Source organism: Ammospiza nelsoni, chromosome 4, assembly GCF_027579445.1.
Source record: "Ammospiza nelsoni isolate bAmmNel1 chromosome 4, bAmmNel1.pri, whole genome shotgun sequence".
Lineage (NCBI taxonomy): Eukaryota > Metazoa > Chordata > Aves > Passeriformes > Passerellidae > Ammospiza > Ammospiza nelsoni.
In genome coordinates this window covers 57407185-57423300 of record NC_080636.1, presented here as the reverse complement: position 1 = coordinate 57423300, position 16116 = coordinate 57407185, and the positions used below count along the sequence as shown (strand labels likewise).

At 42.2% G+C, this 16116-nt stretch overlaps 1 protein-coding gene across 1 annotated transcript in view; it reads right to left on the bottom strand.

The window, feature by feature from the left end:
• ADGRL3 (adhesion G protein-coupled receptor L3) overlaps positions 1-16116 on the bottom strand; it is a 482547-nt gene that overhangs the window by 124631 nt on the left and 341800 nt on the right. The window contains exon 7 of the mRNA XM_059470076.1: positions 8903-8983. Coding sequence (XP_059326059.1) covers positions 8903-8983 — 81 coding nt within the window. The remainder of the gene's footprint in view (positions 1-8902; positions 8984-16116) is intronic.

Sequence of the window (16116 nt, the reverse complement as noted above, 5' to 3'; positions counted from 1 at the left end):
GAGTGAGGTACACAAGTCACAGGTATAGCTTGCTCTCTGAATGGGTTATATCACATCACTAGGATTCCTTACAACAAACAAGACACAAAGAAAAGAATCAAAATTCAACAATTCACTTTGGGGAAATCCAGGGGCCAAAAAAGCCTCAAAATCCAAACATTTTATAAAACATCAGATCACTGTCTCTGGTGGAAATCTCTCATTTCCAATAATACCTTATTCAGCCAAAGATGATTCCAAGAGCCAAGTGCTGTAAAAAAAACACTGCTTACCTACAGAAAATCCCAGTGCACAGCTGAAGAGCCATCAAATAAACACAAAACTCTTTGACTCAATGCTGTCAAGAGTAGTATGTCTGAGCCTAACAGGATTTGCTTGTATGGGAAATCATCTGCCTGCCCTTCTACAGCACTGCTGATTAACTTCTACGAGAACATGGTAAAACTGTATTTCTACATTTTACTGGAAGACAGACAGACTACACCACTGGATAGCCTAGTTCTTCAGAAGTTGCTGTTCCTAACTTGTCATTAACTAGAATGTTTTTAACCTTTCTTTTGAAGGGTTGATTTGCTTTCTGTGAATACATCATCCACGTAGTGAAAAACAACTGCAACAGAAAATCACAGACTCATAGAATAGTTTGGGTTGGAAGGGACTTTAAGGACCATCTGGTTCCAACTCTCCTGCCATGGGCAGGGACACCTTTCACTAGACCAAGCTCCTCAGAGCCCCATCCAACCTGTCCTTGAACAGCTCCAGGGATGGTACATCTACAGCTTCTCGGGGCAACCTGAGAATTTGTTTCTCACATTTCTTTCAGTTTAAAGCCATAATCCCTTGTCCTTTTGCAACAAGCCGTGATAAAATGTTTGTCCCCAACTTTCTTGTAGGCCCCCTGAAGGTGCTGGAAGGTCTCCTGGGGGACTTTCCCTTCTCCATGCTGAACAAACAACACCAACTCTCAGCCTGCTTTCATAGGAGAGCAGCTTCAGACCCCTGATCATTATACACTAAAACACATTGCAAGAGTATCACATATTTGAACTTTCATAATAAAAATGTATAGAAAGCAATTTTGCCAGCCTGATCCTTGAATTTGTACCTATTTGTGAATATACACAAGCTCTCCACTGAACAACTGGGATTCTATGTCCCACTCCAACACACCCATATGTTTCCAGAAGAATCCTCTAGAAAAACAGGGTTTTCATATCCTCCATCCTTCCAGGGGATGAGGACACATTTCAATTATGTCATGGAGCCCTTCTCTAGACAGGCCCCACATGACACAGTGCAAGAGACAACACAACACACAGCAAAGGATGCAGTGGCAAATCCTGGCTTTCCAGGGGCTGAGCTCCTTGTGGCAGGGAGGTCCCACAGGAAGGGCTACCTCACTTCATGTCCCTTTTTAACATCTCTGGATGTGTAAAATGAAGGCCAGTTATGCCTCTCAATCAAAGCACTACAAACCAATCCTAGTCTCTTTCACACAGGCATGTGGCTTAGGAAATCAGTGAACCTGAAATTTGATCTCTCCTATGATTTATTTGCCATCTTCTCCCATTACACAAATACAAATATGACAGGCATTTTTCTGCAGCCCTGAAATGATTCAGAATTAATACCAGATGACAAAATGGACCATGTACCAGGAGGGGAAAAGTTACAGTAAAAGCTCCTTCCCATTAATGGGACCATTCATTCATATGCCCACTATTCCACAGGGGAGCTGGACATAAATTATGTATTTGACATCTAGTTATAGACGATTATATCTGACATAATGAAGTTATAATGGAAGGAGTTTGCACATTGTTTGGTTATTAAGTGCCCATTTCTTGTCCCTGCACCAGGTGCAATGTTGATAGGCCATACAAATCAACCAGAAGAAATGCCAAAATGGGCTCCCTTACTGATAAAGCACCACACATGTTTATTAATTTAACAGCTTGTCTTATGTCTCCCCCATCTGCTCATTTAAAACAGTTATTTGCCCTATAAATATTTCAGGAAGAGAAGTGTAGCCAAAAATTAGTCTGGCAGAAAAGGAAAAAAAAAAGTTTGAGAATGGGTCTGATGCTGTATGCAGCACTACACTCTTCTTTTCACATTGAACTGGTTCAACAGCTTTTTTTCAAGCTGGTAATAGGACATTCACTTTAGATTAGTGATGCTTGAGGGTGCAGCACCATAGCTGACTCTACTTTCCAGCTGTTGCCATTGTCAGGTGGGTGAAAACTTCCACCACTGATGGCGAGTGGCAAAACCCAGTGCAGCGGAAAACAAAAGCCACTGTCCAAAAAATCTCCTGGGTGCATGTTCATTGTTATAAATGACAATATAGCATTGGCTAGTGCATTTATGTATTAGCTTTTGTATATACTTATTAATCTCAAAGATTTTGATATGGTGCAATTTATATTTCCTTTTACTGCTTTTTGGTACAGTGCAATCTTTCAGTCTATGTATGCATCATATAGCTTATATGAATAGTAGTTTGATAAATATATCTTAGGACTTAGCATAATATTAAAATAGAGACTATGTGATGTTAAAATGCTTTTATGCATATAACTAACTCAGAGAATGGTGTAAGATAATTAGGTAGTTCCTCACATTTGTGGACTATCTTATGATAAGATAAAAGTGACAAAAACCAGATCACCAAGAGAATTTACCGACTCTTCAGGGAGTGTAAAAACAGCAGGATGGAGCCATGAGAAGAAATAAAATACATTGATTTAATCTGAAGGATGGCATGCAGACAAGCCAAAGGTTAAAACCAAGCAAAAGAATTCATGGAACACCTAAACTCACAGGACTATCTGAATATGTATATACTCTTATGAATATGCATGCACCCCCTGTAATGTAACAGTGTCTAGAGAACATTGTTTTAAGCTAATGGTGTGTTTTTTTGCCCATCACCAAAAACACTTCAGTGTGGGTGTTTGTTCCTTTTTATCCCTTATTAAACTTTTAAAAAATCTCAAAGAGTGAGCTCTGTTTCTCACATACATTTTGAGCTTAATCAGGTCACACAATGGCTTCAAATGGCCTACAAAGAGCAGCATTTCAAGGCGTCTTTAAATCACAGTTCAGGCTGATCTCCATAGCAATACTCCTTTACAAGACAGTGGCTAGCTGGTAAAAAGAAGCTTCTTAAGAAGTGCCCTTTTATAATTTTTTTTTCCAGGTAACTAAGAATAATGGAAAAGGTGTTAAATATCACTCAGAGTGTTCTTCCCCCCTTCCTCAAAATCCTTAAATATTTTCAAGTGTAAATACTTTGAACAGTTTCCACCAGCACACGGGAGTTGGCACTCCTCTTTGAGAGACTTTGTTAGCTCCAGCTTTCTGCTAGAGCAAATGCTGTTATCTTATAAATAAACAGCAATGCCCCAAGGTGCTCCTGTGCAGTGAAAGCACACATTCCAGAAGAATCAGAGCAACAGTTCAGCACCACAGTGAAAACCCAAACGGTGAGAAGCGTGCAATTAACTCTTTCTGACTGTGAAGAGCTGCAAGATGCAAGGTAGGACTTTACTGATGGCAACAAGCAAACTGGAGAAGTACAGGCTGGCTGCAAGGAGCTCTGGTATGATACTTGTTAGCCCCATACATGATACCTAATGACAAATTAATAAATATGGAGCATGGCCCATGCTCAAAGCAGCTGCCTGCCCTAGGAACATCAGTGGACAGGAAGGTGGACATCACAGTACAGACCTGAGCCACAATGGGAGATTTTCAGAGAGCTGTGCATAAAACTGAGAAAAGCATTGTATCAGAGCTCATACATCCCTCCACCATTTTCAGGACCAAAACAAGCTCCATATCTGGCAGCAGATTCCTGTATCCTTCTGCATCCACACCTACCACTCTGCCCAAAACCCACCACATTGCAATGTTGACCTGTTTGAAGATAGATATCCAGCCTTGAATGAGGCTGCCTATCACAAGGGGGAAAAAAAACAAAACAAAAAACCAGAACTCAAAAAACAAACAGCAAAGGAACACAACAAACAAATCTCTGCAGACAGATTCAAGAACAGACTTTGAAACAAGACAGCTGCAAATTCACAGTACACGAGGCTTGTAGTCATTGCAAAACCTTTCCACGGATAGTTCAGGTGTGGTGACAGTCACGTCCCTTCCACCAAACTGGTGCAACATGAGTTTCCTGCATGCCTCTTACACACTGCTTTCCTAAAAGCCACATGGGACAACAGGATGGTGTTGCCTGCCTGCAATAAGCACTCACAGCCCATGTTGGAATGAGGGGGATGCTCTAGTGGGCTCAGGACAGCCTGAGAGATGTCATCCTTGAAAAAAAGGCTGAGCAAAACCAAAGAACATGACCAAGAAAGAGCAGGACACAATACAGCACCCCAGAATTGCATAGGGAAAGGGGAATGAGGGTCCTGAGCATAGGAGACCCCAAATAGCATTCCCTGCATGATCCTTTCTTGGCTTAAAGGCATCAAATTAGCCTCTCCCCTGGACTCTTCCACCTGAATGATGTGAGGAAAATAATATTGCCTTAAGAAGCAGGAAACATATAGCTAAGCCAGAAGGAGCAGGATGAGTAAAGCAGAGGGACACTGTAAAGGACTCCTGAGCTGAGAGAATGCCTTCCCCAGGGGGACTCCAGCAGAAAATGAAAAAGCCTGGAAACAGAGGGTGTCTGGCCAGCATTGGCTCACAGCAGGCAGTCCAGGACAGCACTTCTCTCTTAGTGCTGGACCAGAGAGGGAGAGGCAGGCAAGCTGGGGTCTCAGGGCCGGGTGAGCACAGGATACATGACCCCACATATGTGTCAGCTTGAATTAAGGCAAGGAGTGCCACTGGGCCTCGCTGCCCTGCACTCCCCTTCCTCTGGACCTGGGAAGGAGGGCTGGGGCTGTGCAATCGGCCCAGCTGTCAGATCCTCCTACATCATCTGCAAAGCCATCGACCCTCTCGGGACCTTTGGGAGGGGAAAAACAAATAAGACCCAGAATGCACACTTACAAAAAGCCTACTCTATTTTTGGTTATAGGATTTCACTGTGCTTCTGCTGCGCTCAGGAAAGGTTCTCCCACAGAGAGTGCAAATGCAAAGGGGGAAAAATGGCAGAATGGATCCAGGTTTTGAAGAAAAAAGCACTAAGGGACATCTTCCACTAAGATGGAAAAGAAAGGTGCATACCCAGCAAAACCTCTGGCTCTCTGATGTGCTGTCTAAGGACTAGGGCCAGATTCTGTGTTTATGGAATATGAACCTGATAACTGAGGTTTACAGGAAAACCTCCCACAGTGCCTTAACACGGTGCCATAACAACATCCCAGGTTAGAGAAATCTGCACAGAAGGATAAGAATTTCCAGTGCCTCCTTTATTTGGTATTTATTTCTAGAACTGGGGACCAGTCCAAAGTTTTGCTTATCAGTTAGTGTTTAGGAAATGTACTGACTTCAAGCATATCAATCTCCAAGATAACCACTCTCTGGACTTCAGCTTAGAAGGAAACCTTTACAAAACATCAGCTCAACAGGGCAGGAGAGTTTCTCGGGCTGTCTAGCTTTAAATGCCAGGCATACATTTCAAATTCAATATGATTCCACATATAGGTTTAAGATCTACTTCCACACAGCTTTAAAAATTCTTTTAGTGCACATATTTGGTGTGTTTAATTCACTTCTTTACTGTGTTTTAGTACCTGGCAGAATTTGAGAATTTAATTTCATTTTAAATTAAATAAACATTTAATTTATTGCTATATATGATAATTCTATAAAATCGCTTTCTAAGCCAGAGTATCAGTGTGACTCTCATCGATGAAACTCCTTGCTATTGTCAGTAGCCATTTTTAAACACTGGTTTAATCTACGGTCTGTGATATCACAACCTAAGGTCTCAGCTGTGCCTGGAATTATTCTGTACAAACAGGATGTAAACACTTGCATAAAAATCATGTAGTCACATCCAAATTGTTGGATTGAAAGGAGGTATAAAAATGGTAGTTAACAGTGCTTCATACACAGAACTAAATTTACAACAGCCTCAAATTAAAAAGCGGGTGGGGATTAAGAGGTGTCTTGATGAAAAATGCTGATTCAAGGCTTCATTTCTATTCAGTGATGTACAGTGTCATTACTGGGTGGCTGCACAGAGCAGTGGCTCAGAGTAATTACCCTGTAATGCACAGTGACACTAATGTACTAGTAAACTACTGCAGTTTATACTCTATTCACCACCAGCGTCAGGACTCTGAAAGGCAGGTAAAAATCCCCTGCATGCATAAACAATGTGTGTAAATGTCACCAGTGATAAAATTTTTAAAAAGGAAAAGGAAGAGGCAGTTACAAATAAATCTGTCAGCTGAGAATTGCAACTGCATAGACCCACAGGAGCACTAAAGCTGCATCTTTTTTTGACAATACAGGAAGGAAAGATGCTTCTCTTAAAGCATCCTACCCAGGTTCTATTTCCATTTATTACAATTAAAACTGTATGGTGGCTGCTTCTTTTTGCCACTCTGAGTGCAAAGTTGGCTTGCATGTGGTGCTCAGCTTAGTGCAAGGGTAAGCATGGAGGGGAAATGAAGAGCACCACAGGAGCAGCCAGAAGCATTAATGGTTTATTCTGACTGTCATAATGCTGCTCTGGTTTTAGAGATCCAGCTACAGGAAATGTGAGGAACACAAGCTTAAGGACAGGTGTTTTTGACTTCTTTGTTTAAAACAGCTCTTGTGGATGAAGCTCGGAACATGACCCAAGCGTGTCCTAAGGTGTCAGAAAAAGCAGACAAACAAAAAGGAATTATGAGCCTAATACACTTATGGGGGGGAAAATATTAATACAATATCTAATGGATTTTGGATGCTGAGACTAGAAATGAGACAGCAGAGCTACACATCCCACATTCCAGGGCCAGAGGAAAGCCTTGCTCTTCCCCCAGGAGACAGTGCCAATTACCATGTTTTTAACAGCCCCTAGTCACCAGCTAATAGAGTGATGCCTCCAGAGCTGGCTTTCTCTCTGGCCCTTTCCAATTAAGTTATACAAGAGTATTCAAGTCCTTTGACCAGCACACAGCAGCAGTAATATCAGTTCTTCCACCATGAGCAGCTCCTTCTTTAAGATCTCTCAACCAGGGGGGTGGAGGCCCTGGTGGAAGCTGTCAGTGTAGCAGTTTATGTTGGATAAACTCCATTTTACCCTCTCTGCAAGCACTGCAACTGTTCTGCCTGACCCACTTTGCCCTGCTCCTGGTGGCACTTCCATTTATCTTGTGGAGGTAGCTCTGCCCTCATGAACAGCAGATCACTGAAGAGTTTTGTCAGTCTTTAGCTCTTTCAGCTTGGAGGAGGCAAGACACAGGTTCTCTGTCCTGCTGCTGTTCCAGCATCCTTCAATATTCTACAGTCTGTTCAGACGCCAAGGCAAGGATTTACACTGACTTATTCTAAGTAAGCTCTGATTCATCACCTCAATGACAGACTAGAGCAAGAAGGTCCTGCAAGTCATAACTGTCTCTGCCTCACTAGAGTGCTCTGCCATAAAAGTAAGGCAGTAAATTTTACCACAGAACTGGAGGTTTTCAAATCACTTAGAAGCAGCTGATGATCTCAAATGCACATGTTAAATCCCAGGGTACTTAACTTAAAGCTGAATGGAGGTTGTGGACTACCAGAAGATTGTGCACAACCAGCCTGACTCATGGCAAGACCAGATTTGGAGAGAGAACTGTGAATCTGGCATCCTCACCCAGAACATGGTTCCACCTCACATTTTTCAGTTAAGAGCAGTTAGGGAAACATGCAGACACAAACACACACCAGCAGCCTTACAGTGTTGTGGCAGAATGGTGACAATTACCACACAGGTGGATTTGGTACTCTTTCTGCCACTGTAGCACCCTTGAAAGAGTGGGAAAAAGGGAAAAAAACCCAAACCTAAGGTATAGAATATCTCTATGCCATTACACTTTGGCTGTTCTCCTCCTCCCCTTCTCTTCCACAACATTCACTGGGTTTGATGTTAATATCCAGTTGCAGATAGACCAAGAAATTCCTTCATAATCCTGTACAATTTTTGCTTTGCTATCATTTATTCCAAGAAGAACAAGCTATTTACTTCAATATGATACCTGAATATTGGCCAGTCTAACCAAGAGGAGCAAAGGGAGGTGTAAGAAGTCTGCACCACCACATATGCTTGCTTTGGGGACAATCTCATTTCCCCAGGCCTCAGGGGCAAACACTGGGGACTCAGCACTAGGGAATGATCCTCCAAATGGGGCAGAAAAATCAAGTGCTTGCATTCATACTACTTTATTTGCACCTTTCAAGCCAGGTACCTGTCTTAGCAGGGCTATTCTGGACTAACTCTGTACATACTGGCTACTAGCATCGCTCCCAAGAGCGATCAGCCCACCTAAAATTTAATTCATCCTCTGTAATGAATGTCCTTACCAAGTGTAGGAAAAAACCCCTCAAGCAACAGCAATGATGACTGAATCTAGGCTTGAACCACTGTGCAACCTTTACTCACCTGAAGGGCAGTGGAAATCTGCCTTTTTGAACTCTGCCAGCAGCTCCCTGTGCCTTTGCACTGCCATTAAGAAGGAAAGGTGCAAGACAGAGGGCAGGACCTGCAGTGTACCTGTCCCTGCAGGAGTGAACTAGCGGGGAGAGCAAACCATCCTGTGAAGTGATGGGATGTTCAAAGCTATGTAATGGGACACGATCATCCTACATACATCTCTCCTGCAGGAATTAATCTGCTCCCTTAATTAATTCGTCCTTGGATGGAGGGTGACAGCTTGGCCATGGAGGCCCAGTGAACAAGTGAGTGATATCCACTCATGGCTGGTTTGGAATGCAAGGAATGGAGACTGTCCCACTGACTCACCCTTGGATGGCGGTCTCTCCAGATCCGAATCCAGGTGGATCGGTGGGGCAATGTAGGAAACCTGCCCATGGTGAGCCTGCCCTGTGGACAAATAAGTGGTTTAGTTCTGCTGTTTCCTACACAGATCTATCAGGGCTACAGTCAAATACACAGCATTTGGATTCAAAACAGTCTCACAAGTATTTTGTTCTGTGTGTTTTTCACAATGAACTTCCATTTGTGGAGGCACCTGGTGACAAGCTGAAACTACTTCCATCTCTCACTTCTTTCTTGCAGAGAGGGGTACTCTGCAGAACTTTATTTACACCTGCTTTACCACTACTACATATACTTTACACCATGTTCTCCTGAAACCTTTTCTCTCTATATATATATATGCTATAGAAGAGAACCCAATTTCACACAAACCCATTCAATCTGTTAATCTCACTTCAGGAGGGAAACAAGTGTTCCTATGGCACAGCCATTTTAGAAGGAAGCATGGCATGAAGCACAATCCCACCTGTTTTTCCCACCTGCAGGAGACACACATACCATTTTTCAGAGCTCAGCATTGCTTTGACATGAGTGGAAGATTTTTTTGGTTCCCAACACCATCATGCAGTTTCTCTGTTGCTAAAGACTCAATCTTTTTCCAGCAATTTGGAGGTAACTATATCAAGACACTTCTATTTATAATAAAAACACTTTTTTATAATTCATCTATTTACTGTACCAATTTACAGGGTTGTTAATCTCTTCTTCTAAACATGGCAAGTTAATGACACATAGATTATGATAACAGTTAGAGTAACCTTCCCATTTCAAGTAATATTCGTTCTGCAATAAAAGCAGTTGATTCCTCTTAAGAGACACATTCCAAATAATTAATACAGCTCCCTGTTGACACTTGCTGTTGTTGCTCCAAGCAATTTCCAAGCTAGCGTCACAGGCAGAGGAGCAGCAGTACAGTCTTCAGGCTTCTTTGTAATGACATCCAGGAATACCACAAGCACAGTATGCTGGTGCACATAATATGTTGAAAGCATCTCTTCAGGGAGATAAAATATTAATGAGAAAGGGGAGAGGGAAAAAAAAAAAGAAGTGTATCTGAATGTGCAGGTTATGTTTACTGCTTTACACTGAGGATGACTCAGATAATTTGCATTATTAGCCATTACAACAACTGGACGTAATTCAGGTTTAAAAATCTACCGACACATCATAAATTCTGTATTTGCTTTTAAGTGCTTTAACGTGGGAAATCTGCTATGGATTCGCCTGAAGCAAACAAGTCACTCTGCTTTCCTCTCCTCGTTTACATGTTAAAAACCCATTTGATGTCATTAGTGAGCAGAAGTCATCATTTAATAATGCTCGGTTCTGCAGCAGAAACAAGCAGACAGTCTTCTATCACTCCAAGCTGCTCAGTGTGCAGGATGATCAGTGCCCTTATAACACAGAACAGTCTCCTTATTTGCTGCATCAAAGATGCCACTGAAATGTAAAACAGCTGAGCTTGGCAGGAAACTCTGGAAATCACCTAGCCCAGCTCAAGGGCAGCAAGAGCCCATAGCAAGTGTCCAATCTGATTTCCAATACCTCTAAGGACGGAAACTCCACAATCTCTCTGGGCAATCTGTACCAGTGCCTTGCCACCCTCATAGGAAAAGAAAAAAAAAAAAAACAAAAACAGAAAAGCTTTTCCATTATCTGCCTGTAAGAAGAGCCTGGCTCCATCTTTTTTATTCCCTGTCATCATGTACTTATACACATCAGTAAGATCCCTTGGATGATCAGGTCCAGGCTAGATACTCACAGCTTTTCAGCCCATCCCCACAAAGAGATGCTTCAATCCCTTTATCATCATTATGGCCCTTTGCTGGACTTGCTCTGAGCACAACTGCTGACACATGGGTTTTGGGGTTTTTTTGTTTGGTTGGGTTTTTTTTTAAATCACCTGCTCTTCCTGGGAGCAAACCAAAAATAAAGAATTATTCTGAAGGCTTAAAGGGCTAGGCTGGAGTAAATAAGATACGCCCACATTACATGAAAGACTAAAACACATTTGTGAGTTTGTTTAGACATTTATTACAATTGAGTAATAACTATGGAAGTTTATTATTGCTTTATTAAGGCTTTTACTTTATATGGAGGAAGCAGTAGCATCAAATGCTCTCTAGTGATAAATGAAACAAGTTGCAGAAAGCTTTTATCTATTTGCTGCTGATGCAAAACAGTACTTGCAAAAAAAAAAATAAAATCAGACTTCTGTTACTACTACTACTATGTACTGCTAAAAAAAACCCCTGACTTCTGTTACACTGCACACTTCTCTCAATGCTAATAAATCAAACTTTGGGTTTTAATGTTCCTTCTCCAAAAAAAGCTATGCAAACAATTGTTGTGATTCATTTTCTGGGCGTGAATGCCAGCTCACTTGTTCTTCAGACTCATCAGTGTTCAAACCGGAGAAACAAAGGGTCTCCATTATTACCTTATGAATCTTTTTAATCAACAGAATCACATTTTTGCTTTGGTTTTACCATTATTGCCAGTGGTGACCTTTGAGACAGCTGAGGGAAGGGAGGCAAGGGGAAGAAGAAGCAAGACCTGGCAATGGGGCTGGTACACAAGCACATGGTCTCCTTGGCTATAATGGCATTAAAAATGCTGCCAACTCACTCAGTTAAAACAAAAAAAAATTACCCAATGTACCTATGAAAGGTTTTGAGACTGATATCACTGGTACAGGTCAAGCTGATCTCAAAGACTGACAGAACGAGCTTTCCCAAGTGAGGCCGACTCCCAGTCCCTGTGGAGTGAGTTCTGCAGTTTCAGGTGCTTACTGCAAGCCCCAGCCCTAGGAATGACGGACTCCCTCTCTTCAGTTCCAGCTACTGTAGAAGAGCACTTTAAAAAATGGATGTTGAGAGCCTTAAAAATAAATAAATAAAAGGCAGAAACACTCCAACACTCCACACCCGTCTCTCCAGTCCTTCAGCTGTTTTCTCTGCACATTGAGTCTGAGCTGACAGTGGTGCAGGAAAAAGAAAGAGACTTCTGACAAACTACCAAAGGTCAAGATGTCTCTGTTGCTGACGGGAAGTTAAGCATGCCTTGTATCAGAACAACTTGCATGGTCTTCTCCCAATCTCACCCTGCCTTTACCCATCTGCTCTTTCTGCAGCCAGCTCCCAGGTAAAAAAGTAAACAGCAATCAAATGTAATCATCAAAGTAATGTTTGATGAAGTTGCCAATTTTGCACCTACCACCTCAGGTTGTGTTCTGTTTCCTTCATCCCTCTTGCCTGGAGAGGCCTGTGCCCATGGCTCCCTGTGAGGTATAATGCTGGAAGACAGCTGTGGATCGTCCCTGACCTGCTTTTCTTGCACCAAAACACAGATATGCAGGGCTGGCCAACACTGCCTAAATATCAACCCCATCTCAGGTGAGACAGGGCAAGCACAGGTGTGGCACAGGTAGCCACAAACCAGCAGTCTTCACAGCAGCCAGGCCACCTGCATGCGCTGTGACAATGTTAAAAAAAACCCCATGTTTGGTAAAAACAATTTTGGGAGCAACAATATGGATATGACCTTGAAAGTCTATCTGGTGACATGCCCTCCTCAGGTAGAGGAAATGAGAAAGATGTTTGTGAATTAGAAAAAGTGCTTGACTGGCCATTATTTTCGGGTCTGACACATGAGAGATACACTGCATTTTAAAAAGCCAATAACTTAGGAGAACAAAGATAATGTTTTGTGAAGACTGAAGGAAACATAATAGCTTGGCCTAAGGGACTTTTTTTTCTTTACTGTTTTTTTAAAAAAGGAATCTGGATGCTCATAGACAGAAAATAAACATCCACACATCTTCAAAAATCTGCCCCTAAGTGATTTAGTCATCTACACATGCAATGATATAAAACTACAGAAAAAAATCTGCAAATGCATGGGCTAACCAAGAAAAGTAGCAACAAAGAAGTATCATGTGTGTATCCATTAAAACCACTTCCTATTGATCCTTTCTGGAAGCATACCCACAGGTTTGTAGCACCTGAGAGGGAAGGCCTTCCTCCTGATCCTGGGTCAAATTTCCAATGCTGGTGACATTTGATTTTTCTAGAGTACAATGCACACTGTCATGTGTGCACTTGGGAAACTCTTCTGCCTGGCCCCTGCTCATTTTCTACCTGAGATTTTCCAGTGCACTATCAAAGAGAAAACCTGAATAGAAAACATGAGACTGAAAGATTCAAACCCCCAAAAGCAAAGGAAAAAAATCAACATTTACCAGGCTAAAAGGCCTTTTAAAACATTTGGTGACTTGTCTCCTAAAGCCCTGATGATGCCATGGAGACAACCACAGTCACCTGAATGAATGGCTCTCCCTTTTCCCTGCTGCTCCTTTGCTCAGTGCCCATGGTGGGTATGGACAGTCATGCACCTGAACTGCAGTTCTGCCCCACACCTGACTCTCAGCAGCAGTGAGAAGCCACCAGGAGATGTATTTTTTTAAAACAAACATCCTTCAGGCTCTTTGTTCTCAAGGGACGAGAGTCCCTTTTCTTTGCTGTCCTTATCCAGAGGCGATCACTGCAACACATTTTTTTGCTGTCATGTCAGATTACTCAGATTTCCACCCATTTTCCAGTCTATTTTAGCATTCTTTTGTCTTCCACAGGTTCACCAGTTCCCAAGATCCTTTTTTAGACAACCTAGTCAGCATTTCATGCAGAGGATTTAATTTAATTTCGTGCTGGTATCTCTGATGACCCGTGTTCCCAGGTACTGCCTCTCCTACACCCCCTCTTGTCTGCACCTCTGAATGCAGGCACCTCCATGGATTTAATCCCTCATCTGTTAGTCCATTTGCTTGGATCATTAATTAGGTAATACCCATGAAACCACATATCCATTCCTCAGCCTTTCATTTCAGTTCTTCATATATTTTTACTTTATAAAAAAATAACAATAGGATGGACACAAACTAGGTATGCAAAAAACATTCTGAGGAAAATGCTTGGAAAACATAATGACAATTTTAGTAATATCTCTACAGACAAAATATTCTTTACATACTGTGGCTTTTCTCCCCATGTAACTGAAAATAATAATTTTTAAAAGCAGTCTAGTTTGCGATGATTTGATCTATAAAATACAACATTACTTTTTGGGAACATTTATGTAATTCTGTAAATGTGAACATGATTTTTTAAAAAATCCAATTTATTCTTTAGCAAAAGACTACATATACTTTGTTGGAGTGTAGCTTCCTAGGATCATCACTCTCATCCTCTTTCATTTTCAAAACTAGTTAATTTTTTCTTGTCCTTTTTTCTCCCCTCTTTTTGAATCCCATAATATGTAGGCATATATAAAAACATACAAAAAGAGAAATTAAAAAGCTGGTGGGCTTGTTAACAAACTCTTTTGACATGCCATTAAACAAATTTAATTCCGACCTATTACTCTGCATATATTCAGAGTTCTCCTGGAAGCCTTTTTGTCTGCCTTTCATTTACAAACCACCATTCCCTCACTGCCCACCCTTTTCCATTTTGCATTAAAAGCCTTCTTTTTAAATAAAGCTTTTATAAAGCCATTCTCTTCCTCAGACGTGTCAGAGTTAGCACAGATTCTGTCCACTGCTTCATTTATTCATGGCCTTTTATGGAGTCTCTCTCTTTCATCTGTACATCTCTCTTTCATCTCTCAATGCCCTTTTAACTCCTTAGGGTAGCAGCAACTCATGCTCTCCCTGCTCTTCCCTCGCTCCCACGGTCATTTCCCTGTGCTTCCCTCCAAGCCATGGATGCTTCTGAGTACAAGAAAACCCTCTTTTCCAGGAGGAGCTCTCTGGCTACATTATCTCTGCTCCCTTGCCATTTTGCCTCTTGTATTTCATACCAGAAACTATGTAAGCAAGCTGAAAGGCACTGCAGCAGGACAGAGCAGGGTACCTGCAGCGTGGCTTCCATGAGGGACAGCTGGCTCCTGTCACACCTGCCTGCTGAAAACAGAGGGTACCAACACCAGCAGCCTCAGTGGGCTATGGCTGAGTTTCCCAGTGCTAAAGCAAACTCCAGGCTCAGTCAAAGCAGCTGGCAAATGCAAAGAATACCTTGGATGCACGGAAGAAAGTTCAGACAAGAATGCAGGGAAAGGGGTAAACTGGGGAGATGTTTGGCTAAGTCCCTGTCACGCATGCATCTCATGCTTTAGAGAAAATGCAAATCCAAAAGTAGCATCTGGCAGCATGCCTGCATAAGCAGAGGTTGGCCTAGACTTTTCTGAGATGTTACTTTTCCTATTTTTAATTTGTCACAACAAACAGCTCTAACCATGAGAGGAAGGACATCAAAGTGACCCTTTTTGATGACCAAACTGTCCCTCATGTGACAGCCACTACCTGGGAGCACCAAGGCTAGGTTTGAGCTACAGGAGAAAATAAGGACTAAAATAGGGAATGGGTTAAAGCCAAATGAATGGCTTAAAACCTGAGTATTAGAGCGGGTAAAACAACCTGAAGCTTTTCACTAGTGGCAGATATGTATTTTCCAAGGAGTATTTAGGACTCAGAAACTCATACTCCAGCTGAAGTCAGAGGTGAATGAGCTTCCTAAAGTCACACCAAGATTCCTCATTTTGATGTGCGATCATCATAATTTATTTTTGGATGAATCTCATCCTTCTATTAAGGACTTCAAAACATTTGAATTTAGCAGCACCTTGGCTCCAGTGATGCTCTGCATCCTGCAGTGCACACCCCAAAATCTACACTGTGCTACAAGAGCCTAGTAGAAAGGCTGGGGAGGAAGAACTAAAAAACCTGGGAAATATTTCACATGTGCCATGATAATTAAACTGTGTTAAAGACCTCCTGTCTCCCTTGTCCCCCCACCATAAGGCAGCAAGGCTGCATCCAGGCCTGGCTTTCCTTAGTGCCCAAAGCAGGGACCTGACCTCCAGGGCTGCACTTTTTTTTAGCTTGTCTCCCCACAGGCTTGCCCAGCAGGCTAAAGAAACATGACATGTTGAATTTTTCCTCCCCTCCCAGATGTGCTCACTGCGCTATGAAGTACGATTTATCACCCCCCTGTACTGAAAAACATGGGAGAGGAGGAGGAGGATTTTGGTGCAGAGGGAACAGAGGGATTTGGAGCAACGCAGTCCTCAGAGCCCTGGAGTGGATGACAAATATTGGTCACAAACCACCCAGAGCAGGTTTA